At 36.1% G+C, this 16,571-nt stretch overlaps 1 protein-coding gene across 1 annotated transcript; it reads right to left on the bottom strand.

Annotated features, from left to right (window-relative positions):
• Positions 1-2,191: 2,191 nt before the first annotated feature.
• On the bottom strand, positions 2,192-13,220 carry LOC121414460 (nucleolin-like). The gene is made up of 2 exons (XM_041607642.1): positions 13,134-13,220; positions 2,192-2,712 (listed from the first exon to the last, which is right to left on the bottom strand). Exon 2 carries the CDS (start codon positions 2,699-2,701, stop codon positions 2,207-2,209), a length of 495 nt encoding a protein of 164 aa, XP_041463576.1. The 5' UTR covers positions 2,702-2,712; positions 13,134-13,220; the 3' UTR covers positions 2,192-2,206.
• Between the last annotated feature and the right edge of the window lie 3,351 nt (positions 13,221-16,571).

Genomic DNA, 16,571 nt, shown 5'->3' with positions numbered 1-16,571 from the left:
AAGTTTTTCATACTTACATGTAATACCTCTAACCTGTTTACCCGAGAAATTAAAAGTTTTTACATTTAAAATGCAATTTAATTTCAGTTCAAATATGATAATTATCACTGGGAAAAAAACGGATTGATTATTGTAATGTATTTAGTGCTTTGGTGGAGTAAAAAAAATATCAATCATGAAAAATGAATCATTTTTTAAAACCCCCTATAAATAGCCTTGCAATTGGTAGTTGATAATAGGCCTTTCTTGACAAAAATTGTTTTTAAAAAGTGCTCACCAACTACTGTCACCAAATATTGTACAGCACTTGCTGTTGTTGTTTTGAAGTCTTATTTTCAACAACTTACATTTACATACATGAAGTTTGTTGACATAAAGTTCATTTCTAGAATAATTTTGAGGTACCAGTACTTGCTGTTGTTTTGAAGTCTGCATGCATTTCCTGCAGCCTATTAATATCGACAAATCAATAATGCCACAATGCAATATGATATGAGTATAGCAGTGCACCAATTGGTTTGCAGAATGCTCATAATGTACATGGTGCTGATGGAGTAGCATCTGCAGATTTTACGCTTTTCTCCCTCCGCGATTCCAGGGTAGTCCCTTTCATATGGTAAAGCAATAAATCAATTATTATTGATTTTTTAGCTGTTAAGATGCTTATAATACACATCCCTCTATTAGAAACATGCTTTGTGTGGAAAAGTGAATACTGTAGACATCGCAGAAGGATGCAAGCCAAAAGGCTCTGTACACTTTGTATACAGAAATATACTTTGTGTATTTTGGTGTTTATTGTAATAATGTAGGCCTACAGACAACAGTAAAGGGTTTGAATTTATCTTTCTATCATTAAAAAGCTAATTGATGTTGGGTGCTGTGTTCAATCTTAATTAGTTTTTATTACTTTCTTATTTATACATGAAAAATGTATTTGTTGTTTTTATTGCAGATTGTTGTTTTGTGTTTATAAACAATTTTTTTTGTTTACATTGAATGTTTAAGACAGGAACTGCAAGTTATAAAGTGTGTGGTTACCATACTTTTATGAATTCCAAATTACCTTTCCTGTTTCCAACAGGCAATCTTGTTCTGTAATTTGATATAATCATCTTCTTATATCATCATCAGTATCTCCATAATCAGTATCTTCACTATAATCATCATCATCATCATCACCACCACCACCATCATCATCATTATCATCATCATAATCATCATCATCATCATCATTCTCATCATCATTATCATCGTTATCACCAACATCATCATCATCGTCATCACCACCAACACCATCAATCACCAGTCCACCACTGTCATCATCAAAGCCAATTAAAAATAAAAGACAACTGGCCAAACTGTAGAGAGTGAATACACTAATCTCTTGAGTGATTCTGTGATTCTTGATAATATTGTTTTTGGAGGGGGGGGGGGGGAAGCATTGTTAGAAAGCTGGGATCAATTAGATACTAACATTTCCATATCATAAAAAGTAAGTTTATCCTAAAAGTGGATTGTTATTCTTCCCAGAGATATGACTTAGAATTAAAGGGGAAGTTAACTAGTGGTTTTGTTAAAAGTAGAAAAATCAGAGAAAATTTTTGAAGGTTTGATGACAATCCATGCGAGGATACTTAGAGAGTTTCATAAGATTTTTTTAAAGTATTAATTTTGTGATGTCATATGCGAGCAGCTCCCCCATAATGTATAATCATGTAATCTAATAGAAAATGCAGAATACAAATATTTTTTGGATAGGAGGTAGGAGGTGTATGATATATCACTTTCATGTTTTTGAGAAAATAGCATTCTAAAGGAATTTATATCATACAACTAGGTTTTTAAAAGACTGCTCATCTGTTCTTTGACAGATTTTCTGATCATCATTTATTTTTCTCCATTGTTTGTGCTTTCATTATTCAAACCAACTTATAATCAGGTATTAAAGGGGGGGGGGGGTGTCTACATTTGTATGCTGACTTCCGGTTGTAATTTTTTTTAGAGAGAGGTATTCCCAACTCTACAATATGAATAAATTATGTACTATGTAGTATAAATTTTGTGTTCAACTACATGACTTCCACATATTTCCTAAGCAATCGCAAATGATTTTCACTTTATATGCAACCCTAATCAAGCTGAGCTTTTTGAACTAGTGTAGTGTAGTGACGATCTGTAAATGCCGAATAGCTGTGTTGTATTTTTATAATGAGAATAAAAAGGGAAGCAGACTTACCATGATGCTGCTAAACCAGAGGTGATTTTCATGTATTGTGTAGATACAGATATAGTAGGCATATCCCAACAGCAATGCAAGAGTGACTCCTACAACATAGCTAATTGTCGTCAAGAAAAATCCCAAAGATTCATCATCGACCTGGGCATCATCAGCATCGTCATCATCATCATCGTTCTCATCACTATTTGCGTCTTCCTCCTCCTCCTCTTCATCCGTATCATCACGCACAGTCCTTTTTCTCCTAGTCCTGGGGGATTTATCTCTTTGGTAGCCATTCCTTGTCTTCAGCAGAGCGGCTTTCTTGCGCTGACTTGTTGATTTCTTGACAATGTCCTCCTCATCTTCTCTGTCGGCTTCGGCCGAGTCCGGGTCGGCGGGGATGACGATCTGTTTAGCCTTGCGTCGGCTTCGGGACTTAGGCTGTCTGTTTGCTTGATTCATAGACTGTGTCCCTGACATGCTGGCAGGTTCTGTATAAAAAGACAATATCTATTATTTTAATTTAATTTACAAAAGAGCTAAAACCTCAAAGGCCAGTATTCTGAAGTCAGGTTTTAATCAGACCACGGTCTAACTCTGTGCTAATATCATGGGGAGCCAAAACGTAAAAAAAAAATGTTTTAGTTGTACATGTATATTTCATGTTTACTGTTTTGTTTCCATTTGCTTGCATAATGAAAAATAGTTCAGTTATCATTCCCAGCTGTTATGATTTGAGTGTCATGTGGGTTAGTAAATTGAACGAGTACTAATAGAGATTTGCTCCCCAATTGGCTATCCATAGTTAAACCACAACTTTAAACCAAGGTTTAATTTAAACTTGAATTCAGAATACAGGCCTTTGTCTCAATTTCAATCAAACTCAGGAAAAACATCAAATTTTGTGATTGGTCCTAATATTAACTTTTGAGCATCTTTCTGGTCATCCAATGTAATTTCCATTTTTGGACCAATTATCATTTCAAAGACAAAATAAGAAAAAAAAATTTCAGTCTCATTTGCAACATGATTCAATATAACTGGAAATGTATGTAGTTTCCAAAAGTGGGGGAAAAATTATGATAATAAGTTCTTAAGGTTTGTTGAAATCAATTAACATTTGACACTGACTTTAATAGTTCTAACAAGAAATATAATGAATGAAATACAAATTCTTATCAAAATTGATCTGAAACAACCGCTGACCTTGATTAAATAAACTGGAAATGTACTAATTTTATACATGTATGAATATATATGTTTACCATTATAATTACATTTGAAATTATTACAAGTGAATGTAGATAACTTTTTATTCAACATTGTTTTGAAAATGCAAGACATTAACCTTTGATTTCAAACATAAATTGATGTCAGTTGCCCCAAATGAATTTTTGAAGTATTGACCTAAGGAAAGTGACCTGAAATCCCATTAAAGCAAGTTTTATGGAATAGGGACAAATTTATTATCTCCAATTCAAAAGAACCTTGATTAAGCTTTGTATGTTGATTCCACGACAAGGTAAGAATTAATTGACCCTAGGCTAAATGGAGGCTTTGACCTTGATCATGTGACCTGAAATATCTGTTCGATTGTAAGTAATTCTTGATTACCTCAAGTACAAGTTTGATGAAACAGGTCATATTCCTTTAATTTCAAAAACTTATCCTTAGCTATTAAATATTTGGTGGAATTCTGGAGGGGGGAGGGGGTAAGTAACTGATGCCGATGTCTTGCATCTGTCATGCAGGTAGGACGAAAAATTTTGAGGAGCGCGATCGCGCTGGTGCTCCAACTGCGCTCCCCAAAAAATAAGAACAAAAAATCACGCTCCTAAAAAAAAAAAAAAAATTGCTAAAATTTCACATTTTACATCTTTAAATCCATATAATGGCCATCTATTTTCCATAATTCCTTGAAATTATTTTTATTTAGTTGAAAACTGTCAGAAAAAAGAAGAATATTCACCTCTTTCCCGACTCTGATTTGAATTTGAACTCGGTAAATATTGTAATCCCATATGTAGATTTTCATTGCAACACCATTGAAGTCTACATGTGGACTACAATATTTACCGAGAGTATTAAAGATGTAAAATGTGAAATTTTAGCAATTTTATTATTATCATTATTTTTTCTTTTTAGCAGGAGCGTGATATTTTGTATGATGGGGTGACCATAATTTGCGCACATTTTAAAAATTATCATGAAGTTGATTTTCAATCAAATATTCTCACAGTTCACACAAAATTAATCAAAATCATAAATACCAGGCTGAAGGCAAGATTCCAAACTCGAATGTTCTTGACAGAATTATAGAGTAGGTCAAGGGTTTTGCTTGTATCACGTTCTCAAAATTCCATGGCGATCAACTTGTGCATGCTCAGCTGAAAAAGTGTCACAAAAAAGCAAGACTTTAATTTGCGCATGGTCGTTTTGCAAAGCTTTAGGAAAGAAATCAAGCAGACAAAGGTAAGATAATTATATCAGATGGAAGTTAAAATGCCATAAATTTGGTTGGTATCACATTTTACTTTCTTATTTGGAGACCTCTGCTTGCAAACTGGCGATTTCTTGATGCTTGTCGAGAAGATCGGATTTTCTCAGAGCGGACGCAAAAGGTAACAAAATTTGTCAATGTTTTGCCAATATTTTCATTAATAGAGACTTTACCTCTAAGAAAATTATTATGTTGGGTAGTTTGAAGTCACTCTTTCTGTTGGTGATATCAGTTTTTCAAGATATCAATTAGATACTGAGATATCGACCGTGCGCAAACTTAGGTAACATGCAAAATTAGGTCACACTACCACAAACGTATTGACCCAGGTCTAGTTTCACCACAGATTAATTCAAGTTCAAGTTCAAGTTCATTTATTTCTTTCCACAACCAAAATACAATGCATACATGTACGATATCAATAAGGTTAAAAGAGAAAAAAAACACAACAGGAATAAAAGCTTATGGACAATGAGCTAAAAAAGATATCGAAAATATGGGAAAGAGGTGGTCTGTATAGAAGCAACGCTTGTTAAGCACAGATCACCTTTGATACAACAAAATATGTATGATACAATATAATTAAACGTCTGCATTGAAAAAAAAAGCAGATAAGCAAGAAAAAAAAGTATATATACATATAAATACAGTAATAACAAAAAAGAACAACTAACTAGAGTAGGGTAGAGGAAGGTAAGTACACACGACAAAACAGGGGCGGGGGGGGGGGGTACTAATCCAGTTGTCTGTAGTAAGTATAAATGAATAAATAACAGATCTAGCATAAATACTTAAATATCGCTATGAGGATTTTTTTAGTTAGACACTCAGAATCAAGAGTTGAAGAGGAGTTTAGGCCTACAGAGGTTATATATATAAGTCTAAAATTATACATTATTTACATTACATATAAAAATCCAAGAAAAGAAAAAAAGAAAAAAAATAATCCATATACTTGTAGTAGGATATAGAAACAGAAGAAAAGGAAAATAATATCAATAATGCAGCACGACATGTAGCACGAAATGTCACGTTTCAATGTAGGTGTACAATATACAAAATTTTAGTTTATGTTTAAAAACAGATAAGCTGACACACTGCCTGATAGAATTGTCTAGAGAGTTCCAATATTTTGGTCCAGCATATGCAAGTGAATTAATTCTGAGCTGAGTTCTTACTGATGATACATGGTATAAAGCAGCTTGCCTCGTAGAGTATTTGTGTATTTGGTTATTCTTAACAAAAATAGATGCTATAGCCATGGGTACACCACCTTTCTCCAACTGATACATGAGGCATCCGAGATATAGACGATATATATCTTGGATCTTCAGCATTTTGTTTTCGTTAAAAAGCTTATCAGTGTGAGCGCGCATATCAGCCGCCGAGATAATTCTCACTGCTCTCTTCTGAATGAGCAGGATTTTTTCTAAGTAAGATTTGGCTGTGGTTCCCCAGGCAAGCACACCGTAATTTAGGTAGGGCAAAATTAAGGAAGAGTACAATGTGCGAAGTACACTCCTAGGGAATATAAACTTCAGCTTGTTAATTACACCAACATTTCTGGAGAGTACTTTACATAAATGGGATGCATGCGCCTTCCAAGACAACTTATCATCAATGTAAAGACCTAGAAATTTAATAGATGATACCTTTTCAATATTTACCTGATCAAAGACTACATTAGCGGGCATAACTGTTTTACTGTTACTGAATAACATATATTTCGTTTTCAATAAATTAAGGGACAGTTTATTTGCGTGAATCCATTTCGTCAGCACACCAAGCTCTCTATTAACAACACCTAAAAGAGTTTCTAAGTTTCTGTGAGAACAGAAAACACTTGTGTCATCTGCAAACAACAAAAAAGAAAACATCTCTGAAGATTTAGGAAAATCATTTACATATAAAATAAAAAGCAAGGGACCCAGAAGGGAGCCTTGAGGTACTCCGCATGTGACGGGTCGCATAGATGAAGATGTTTCTTTAAGCTGCACAAATTGTTGCCTGTTATTAAGATAGCTTCTAAACCATTCCAGTGCAGTCCCTCTTACCCCATAATAGGAGAGTTTGTGCAACATAATATCATGGTTCACTGTATCAAAAGCTTTGGAATAATCCAAATATATTCCAATCGTGTGAAGATGTTTATCTAGTGCAGAAGATATTTTATCTAACAGGCATAGAATGGCATGAGAAGTTGTGTGCTTCTCACGAAAACCAAATTGGGAACTTGAGAAAACTTGACAAGACTTCAAAAACTTAATCAATCTAATGTATACAAGTTTTTCCAAGATTTTAGAGAATACAGAGAGTAGAGAAATGGGTCTATAATTACCCATTTCTACAGGGTTTCCTTTTTTATATATAGGCACAACTTTAGCTATTTTCATTTTTGCAGGAACACTTCCATGCTATACAGCTATTGCATACACAAAAAATCTCAATTTATCATAGGCCTACATGTATTGTATTCAAATTGATTTGCGCTCCTCATTCATTTGCTTGCTCTTCAAGAAAAAATATGAGTTCCTGATACATTGTCATCTCAATATAAACATACTCAGTATATAATGCATAGTGGGTATGTGCCGCAGAGGGGACCCCCATTTTTACACTCAAATTTCTGTTCCAAGGCATAGCATTTTTGTCTTATTGAGAAAAAGAACAAAGAAATCCGCCCCAAAGCTATGCATATTTTCTGTTACGCCGTTCCAGCCACATTGATCTGCTAACATGAGCTGCAATTTTGGTGAAAAGCGGCCCCAGAGCGCTGTCTGACTATCGTCTCTGCGCTAGCACTCCCGGCGCTCGTGCCGCCGGGCTAGCTGCATGCACGTACGTATGCCCATTCTACAGGGATGCATACGCACTCACACGCAGGCGACTCGTTTTAAGGATCCCGTTTTCACAAACATTTGTAGTTCCGAAGCCCGTTCCGAGGACCCTCCTTTTTACAATAAGCCCGCTCCAAGGCCACCGTTTTTTTGTCTTGCCTGCGGCGCATATCTATGAATTTTTTGGTCGAGTATCCTCCCCCCAGGCTAGCCTGGCATGTAGGATCAGAGCAGATTATCAATGTTGCAAACAATCTCACATGAGAAACATTTTTTCCACCAAAATATATTATGGATTCTCAGATAACTGATTTGGTGATGTAATCGGAGGAACAATAACTAGATCTAGTTGTTTCAGCTTTTCTTTGAGTCTTGTTGTGATCGGTGCGAACTTGTAATGGGATGGGAGAGATGCCTGTGTATGATGCCGCAATGTTTCATCTCATTCTTAAGTTTAAATGACAATGTTTCACTGTTTTAATTTTACTCATTTCTAAAAAAATCAAGTTCTTTTTTAATAAATATATTAAAAAACACCAAATAACATTATGATTTTTGTTACATGATTGGATTTTTTGTTTGCATTGATTTTGAACTTTTTTCTTTCTTTTCTATCCTTCATTCTTTATCCGTCTATCCTTCCTGTTTGCCCCTTTTTTGTTCCATCTATCTTTGTTTCCCATCTTACTTTCCTGATCCTTTCTCTCTCTGTTCATTTTTCTTTATTTCCTTCTTTGTCTTAATTTCCTTCTGTTTTTAATTTTTTTATTTCCTCCATTTTCTTCTTTCCTTAAACTTTTCTTTACTTCCTTCTTTTTTCCTCTCCTTTTTGTTCTTTCTCTCCTTCCATTAGTGTTCCTTTTTTATTCTCTCATCCCTCCATTCTTTTTTCCCTCTCTTCCATCCTTTCTTTCATTCTTTATTTCATTTTTTTCCTTCTTATATATTTTTCTTTCCCTCCCCCTTCCTGTTTTTCTTCTTTTTTTCAAAGAATGAAGGAAACATTATTTTTTCCTTCATCCTTTCTTTCCTCCTTCTTTTCTCTTCATTTTTTTCCTTTCTTTCCCTTATTTTCCTTTCACACATCCTCCCTGTCTTTCTTTCTTTCAATGTGGAAGAGGAAGGTGATGACATAGCATCTTGTAAGGAGCATGACGCATCTGTTGCATCAAATCTAATCTCCACGATCGATGAGTCGGTTGGTAGCGTTGATGCTAATGACTGTAGGCGACTTGGCCAGAGAAATGCAAGTCAGGGTAACCAAAAACCCAAGCCTCGCCCACTCCGGGTGACAGTAGCATCTGAGCAACAGAGGGATGCTATACTGAAGAAGGCTAGTAGGCTAAGGGAGAGTGTAGCGTCTAAGCACATTGCTATTCGTAAAGACATGACACCCATGGAGAGACAGCGTCACCGTGAAAATGCTAAGAAATGGAGAGCACAGCATGCTCAAACTGAACAGGGCCCTGGATCTGGAAGGTCAGAAAGCCTCCAATCCAATGGGCATCCCAAGACAACCCCGCACAACCATACTGGGGCGCAGGATCCATCTGGCTTTCCCCCATTGGGTGATAGTCGACAGGCAAAAAAGTAATTGACTTTTCGTACAAGTGTGATTGTAAATATGTTAGTTATTGTAAATGTGTTAATAATTGTAAATGCGTTGGTGCTTATATTCAGTTAATCCGTTGTGTTAGGTGTTCCAAGCAAAGTGTTAGAGCTACATGTAATGTAAGAATTCAAGATACAAAAGATGTTCCAGAATCTTTATCGCCACCCCTAAATACACAGTTGATCGATAACACAATTATACTTGAAAATCATACTCCTGATACACTCTTAAGTACACAATCAATTGATGATAAACTCTCACTTGATGACACTCTGTTGGATACACAGTCAAATGGGGACACTTTCTCCAATTCACAGTCAAACGATGACTTGCTTAAATCTTTGAGATGTATGTACACAAATGCTGATTCGTTACGTAATAAAATGGCTGAACTTAAGACTTTTATCTTGAACGAAAAACCCCACATTGTTGCTGTTACTGAAGTCAAACCGAAAAATTTCAGGGAAATTCAACTTGAAGATTTTACTTTAAATGAATATGTAATACACTTCACTAATGTTACCAATGCCCCTGGTAGGGGAATTATCATTCATGTTCATGAATCTTTGAGTGCTAATGCCGTCAATGCATCATTGCACCAAGACTTTAGTGAAGTCGTTTGGTTGAATTGCATTTAAGGAGTAAAGATAAGCTTTTAATTGGTTGTTTTTTATAGTTCTAAGTGACAGTGGAAGTAAAGCAAATAACATGGCATTGTTAAGCACAATAGCAAGTATTTCGAGGACGAAATATAGTCATATTCTATTAATGGGGGATTTCAATTACCCAGATATCAACTGGGATTCATGGAAGACTTCCAAAAATGAAAATAGTGAAGAATTTCACTTTGTTGAATGTGTACGTGATGCCTTTTTGTATCAACATGTATCACACCCTACCCGATTCAGACATGGGTTCAAACCGAACATCCTTGACTTAATTTTCACAAATAGAGATGATCTTATTTCAACAGTTCAACACTGCAGTCCCTTGGGTTCTAGTGACCATGCTATATTGCTGTTCAATCTGAACTGTTAATATATTATGACCAGTCCAGTAACATGAAAAAGTATTTCTTTACGACAAAGCTAATTTTGTTGATATGAGGGAAGCCTTGGCTTCATTAGACTGGCGTACTCTCCTTGCATCTGCAGGTAATGATGTCGAAAGGCAATGGTGCATTTTCAAAGGTAAATTGAAAGCTGCTCAGGACAAGTACATTCCAGCAAGAACAATATCTAGAACACAATCGTGGGGCAAGAAAGGTGATTTCCCCATAGATAAAGATACTCTTTACTAGTAAAGAAAAAACATAGGAGTTGGGAGCGTTATCTTAGAGATAAAACAGAAAGCAAGAAGAAGACTTATAACAGGCTTCGTAATAGGGTCAAAACAGCTACTAGACGACTCCAGAAAAACTATGAAAAAAATATCGCTAAGGCAGTTAAATTGAATCCAAAGAAATTTTGGCAATATGTGGATTTTAAAAACAAAAATTAGAACTGGAGTGGCATCTCTTAGGAATCCACAAACAGCTGAACTTGTTGAGGGAGATCGCGATAAAGCAGACATTTTACTAAATTATTTTTCTACAGTTTATACCACTGAGCCTCCTGGTGATATTCCTACCCCTGCTCAGCACAATATAGTTGAAGATTTTGGTGAAATTGTGGTAAATGAAGATTGTGTTCTTTCTTTGCTTTCCAAACTTGATGTTTAAATTCTAAGTCTCCAGGGCCAGATGGGTTCCATCCTAGGACTTTACGTGAAGTAGCTCCAGCAATTGCTCTACCTTTGAGTATCATTTATAAGACCTCTTTACAGAAAGGTGTTGTTCCCTGTGACTGGAAATCTGCCAATGTGAGTGCTGTTTTTAAAAAAGGTGATAGATCGCTTCCATCAAATTATAGGCCGATAAGCCTCACATGTATAGCTTGTAAACTTTTGGAATCCATTTTACGCAATGAGATCCTTGATCATATGAATTCAAATGGATTTTTTAGTGATAGGCAGTATGGGTTTTTGCCTGGTCGTTCTACTATGCTGCAGTTGCTTAATGTCGTTGATGAGTGGTCTAAAGCTCTTGAAGAAAGGGGTACAATTGATGTAATTTATTTAGATTTTATGAAGGCCTTTGACAAGGTACCTCACCGTCGACTGCTTGAAAAGGTCCGTAGTTTTGGTATAAATGAACATGTGGTTAGTTGGATCGAGGCATTCCTTGTTGGAAGGAGACAGAGGGTGTGTGTGAATGGCGAGTTCTCAAGTTGGGGTCATGTAGAAAGCGGAATTCCGCAAGGGAGTGTCCTTGGCCCTGTGTTATTTTTGTTATACATCAATGATCTTCCAGACGTTGTTACTGAAAGTAATGTTTATCTTTTTGCTGATGATACCAAGCTATTCAAGTTTATAAGAGATCAGAATGATTGCAATTCACTCCAGAGAGATCTTGACCATCTGAATGCTGGTCAGAAAAATGGCTGCTGAAATTCAACCCCAAGAAATGTAGTGTACTCTCTATTGGTAACACGCAAGACCAGCAGGAAGCTTTTCCATACACTTTAATGAATGATGCGCTTGAACATGTCACCTCCGAAAGGGACTTGGGTGTTGTAATTGATGATAAACTCAGCTTTGAACACGTTGAAGAACACATGCAATCAAAAATAAACAAGGCCAACAGGCTTATGGGCTTGATCAGACGAACTTTTGTTTATCTTGACAAAAATAACTTTGCTCTGTTATATAAGTCGCTTGTCCGACCACAAGTTGAGTATGCCCATGCTGTGTGGAACCCTATACTGAAGAAACATATACATGCATTAGAGAACGTACAAAGAAGGGCAACAGAATTAGTCCCTGAATTAAGGAAGCTTTCTATCCACAACGACTTAAACGGTTAAAAATCCCAACTCTGGCGTATCGAAGAGTTAGGGGTGATATGATTGAAACATATAAACACTTTAATAGTTATGATCAATGTACAAAACTTAATCTAGAAGAAAAATATAGTGAACATACCAGGGGTCACAGTAAAAAATTGTTCATACCAAGGACAAAGACCCAAAAATATAGGAATTCTTTTTATGTTAGAATACGTAAGACATGGAACAGCCTAAGTAATGATGTTGTCACTGCCCCAAGTGTGCACAGTTTTGAAGCTGCCCTGGATAGAAACTGGAAAAATGAGCCAATAAAATATGACTACGAAAGCCCTGTTCCTGGAAGTGAGCCAGCCATCTTGAGGAAAAACCTAGAACTGAATACAGAGGCATAACATGCCTACATTCAGAAACTTCCCTAGGTATCCTCTGTATTCATTTCAAAGAATGGCAGAATCCATTTTCTCTTTTATCCTTCTTTTATTCTAACATTCTTTTATTTCTTCCCTTTATTTTCCCCTTCATTTATTTTCTTCTCATCTCTTTTCTTTTGTCTTTCACCCTCTCTTCCAATTCTTTTTTCACAACTCAAGTCTAACATCACTAGGGCCTAAAAGTATGTAGCCTTCATTTTTTTTTCTTTATTAATAATATATTATTTTTTTATTATTATGACACACTGCAGTGATCACAAATGAAAAAAATGCACAGCCCATCTTAACTGAAGTTTAACCGTTACATTAAGGCCATATTCATATGCTTCGTAGTCCAAATTAAATTGCATAACTCATGCAGAATCGTGCTAATGCTTATACTTTTATAGGGATAGCGTTCATGTGAAATATGGATATCACGGAAATGTGACATCACCTACTTATTTTTTGTGTGCATAAATCTCACACGCAGTTCATGCTGCCAATACCGTGTTCACGATTCGCAATAAGACGAAGAAGCAACGTTTGCGGCCGCCGGTCTGAGTAAGCGCGGTCGACGCGATGGGACTTGTCTTTGATCCACAAAATTCACAGCTTACGTCCAATATTACACATTCGATATACTTCATGAGAAATTCTATACTTACTTAAATCTCGTGCTAATATTTTTCTACGTTTTCCACACGATGTAGGAGCTGAATCTCATTTGAATAAAAATCAACAGAGCAGACGACAAGAATGTCAATCAAAAGTCAAACATGAAAAAACACAACAGTTTTATACCGTAGTCTACTTTCATGCCATAATAGTTTTATATTTTGGCATGCCATCTTACAAGTGATATTTTTAAAATCATTAATTAACATATTATATGAATGCGGAATATTGATTTGTATCCTCTTTAATCAAATAATTTTCTAAGGTATTTTCTACAGATAAAATGAAGTTTTATGTCATGTAATATCCACGACGAGTATTATTAAGGTTATTTCTGTACTGTCTACATATTATGCCCAGTATACAAGTAGGAATCACAAAAATTCGCCCCAGAACGTTGAGAGCGTAACCACGATTTTTTTTTACTATGAATCTTGTGATGCAAAATGAGAGATAAAATAATAACAGATTTCTGGTCTATGCGATATTTACATTATAAGTTTCGTGAACTAGTACTGGACTTTGTGGATTTTAGGCCATAGGCCCTACGGTGTCTGCACCCAGGGGCGTCGATCCACTTTTTCAGATTGGGGGGGGGGCAAAATCATTAATGTTCCAAAGGCGCTCGATCGTACAAAAAACCTACACACCACACACACACACACAAACATATATATATATATTCTCACAAACAAATTAATGCGAGCGCGAAGCGCGAGCTGATTTTTTTTATAGTATACTGACAGGAAAAGCGTGCCTGTTTAGGACTGTTTGTAGTAACTCATGAGGAGGATACATATTTCACTACATGCACAGATAGTACGAGTGCCGATCGAGAGTGAGATGACATTTCTTTAAGTTCTGACCTGAAAACTTGATATTCTAAGCATTTTTGGTACCAATGATAAGATTTGTATCTAAAAGAACAATAGATGCGAGCGCGAAGCGCGAGCTGAAAAGTTTGATATTTCGATCTGAAAAAATGACAGTTTAGTGGACGTTTTTGATGAAGAACAAGATATATATCCAAGAAAAGATGATTGCAAATCGAAGCAGGAGTTCTTTTGAGGCTTAGAACTGAAAGTGGGACGTTTACATTCACCTGTTTAATGATGAAAAGTATGGGTTTTTGCTACAGAAATGATGCGAGCGCAAAGCGCGAGCTGAAAATTTTGATTCTTCGATCTGAAAAAATGACCGTTTAGTGGACGTTTTTGATGAAGAACAAGATATATATCCAAGAAAAGATGATTGCAAATCGAAGCAGGAGTTCTTTTGAGGCTTAGAACTGAAAGTGGGACATTTACATTCACCTATTTAATGATGAAAAGTATGGGTTTTTGCTACAGAAATGATGCGAGCGCGAAGCGCGAACTGAAAATGTTGATATTTCGATCTGAAAAAATGACCGTTTAGTGGACGTTTTTGATGAAGAACAAGATATATATCCAAGAAAAGATGATTGCAAATCGAAGCAGGAGTTCTTTTGAGGCTTAGAACTGAAAGTGGGACATTTACATTCACCTATTTAATGATGAAAAGTATGGGTTTTTGCTACAGAAATGATGCGAGCGCGAAGCGCGAACTGAAAATGTTGGTATTTCGATCTGAAAAAATGACCGTTTAGTGGACGTTTTTGATGAAGAACAAGATATATATCCAAGAAAGATGATTGCAAATCGAAGCAGGAGTTCTTTTGGGGCTTAGAACTGAAAGTGGGACATTTACATTCACCTATTTAATGATGAAAAGTATGGGTTTTTGCTACAGAAATGATGCGAGCGCGAAGCGCGAGCTGAAAATTTTGATATTTCGATCTGAAAAAATGACCGTTTAGCAGACGTTTTTGATGAAGAACAAGATATATATCCAAAAAAAGATGATTGCAAATCGAAGCAGGAGTTCTTTTGAGGCTTAGAACTGAAAGTGGGACATTTACATTCACCTATTTAATGATGAAAAGTATGGGTTTTTGCTACAGAAATGATGCGAGCGCGAAGCGCGAGCTGAAAATTTTGATATTTCGATCTGAAAAAATGACCGTTTAGTAGACGTTTTTGATGAAGAACAAGATATATATCCAAAAAAAGATGATTGCAAATCGAAGCAGGAGTTCTTTTGAGGCTTAGAACTGAAAGTGGGACATTTACATTCACCTATTCAATGATGAAAAGTATGGGTTTTTGCTACAGAAATGATGCGAGCGCGAAGCGCGAGCTGAAAATTTGTATATTCCAATCTGAAAAGCGGACATTTTGAGCACGATTTTAAATAAAGAACGAGTTGTGTATCACCATCTCACTTGCTGAACATTACAATCTTGTTTTTTTTAATTGCATATCCGGAATTATTGGGGGGGGGAGCAAAATGATATGCTTGCCCCCCCATATTTTCATTGCTGGGGCGATCGCCCCCCCCCCCCCAGGATCGACGCCTCTGTCTGCACCCATATTATGATCGTAATTACCGGTACATCACTGCAAAAAAACTTCGGTGTTGATTTATCACCAGCCCGGAATCAGTGGCGTAGCTAGGATCATTTTTCCCGGGGGGGGGGGCACTGGGGGGTCCTTGCTTTTTCAGGGGGGGGGGCACAAGGGCAGATCCGACTTTTGCCAATATAGGGGACGGGGCCCGAAATTACCTTCACCTATTATCAGTCACTTGTTAGTTTTATTCTTATTAAACATAAAATAATCTCATAAGCTTTATAAAAAGTGCGAGCGAGAAGTGCGAGCGATTTTATTTTTACTTTATTGTATTTTTTCCTGAATTTAATTTTCTGGGCAATGTTATGTGTGATCCTGAACACGATTCGTATGGACCCCAAACGCGAACAGAAATTTTTATTATTTTTTTTACTGTTCTAGCATTATCGAAAAGGGACCTGTTAAGGACTGCTTACAGCTACCCACGAAGACGGTATATATTTTAATAATGCGAGCGCGAAGCGCGAGCAAATTTTTTGACATTCCTAAAAAAATGGTAATTCTAAGCACTTTTTGTATTAATTAATGGGATAGGTATGAAACTAAACAATTGATGCGAGCGCGAAGCGCGAGACTAAAGAAAATTGAGATTTTAGACCTAAAAGCGGAACACTCTATTCATATTTTGTAAGTCATAAATAGGATATAGTCCATTGGGTATCATTAATAATGCGATCGTGAAGCGTGAGCAGACAATTATTGATATTCTGATGTAAAACTGGATAATTTAAGTACATTTTAAATAAAGAACATGCACGCTATCGCGCATGTTTTATATTTAGACCTAAAATCTGGGCATTCTGAATACATTTGTTTAATGGAACTAGGAATACACGTAGACAATATGAACTTGGCAAATCAAACAATGTGACCACGCAGCGTGAGCTTAAAATGCTGATATGTAGACCATAAAACGGACATTGAGAGCAAGTTAAATTT

This window comes from Lytechinus variegatus, chromosome 4 (genome assembly GCF_018143015.1).
Source record: "Lytechinus variegatus isolate NC3 chromosome 4, Lvar_3.0, whole genome shotgun sequence".
Lineage (NCBI taxonomy): Eukaryota > Metazoa > Echinodermata > Echinoidea > Temnopleuroida > Toxopneustidae > Lytechinus > Lytechinus variegatus.
This window is presented reverse-complemented; position numbering and strand designations above follow the sequence as displayed.

Excerpts from the sequence above, each read along its gene's own strand:
- LOC121414460 (XM_041607642.1), bottom strand. The coding sequence starts at position 2,701 with ATGTCAGGGACACAGTCTATGAATCAAGCAAACAGACAGCCTAAGTCC.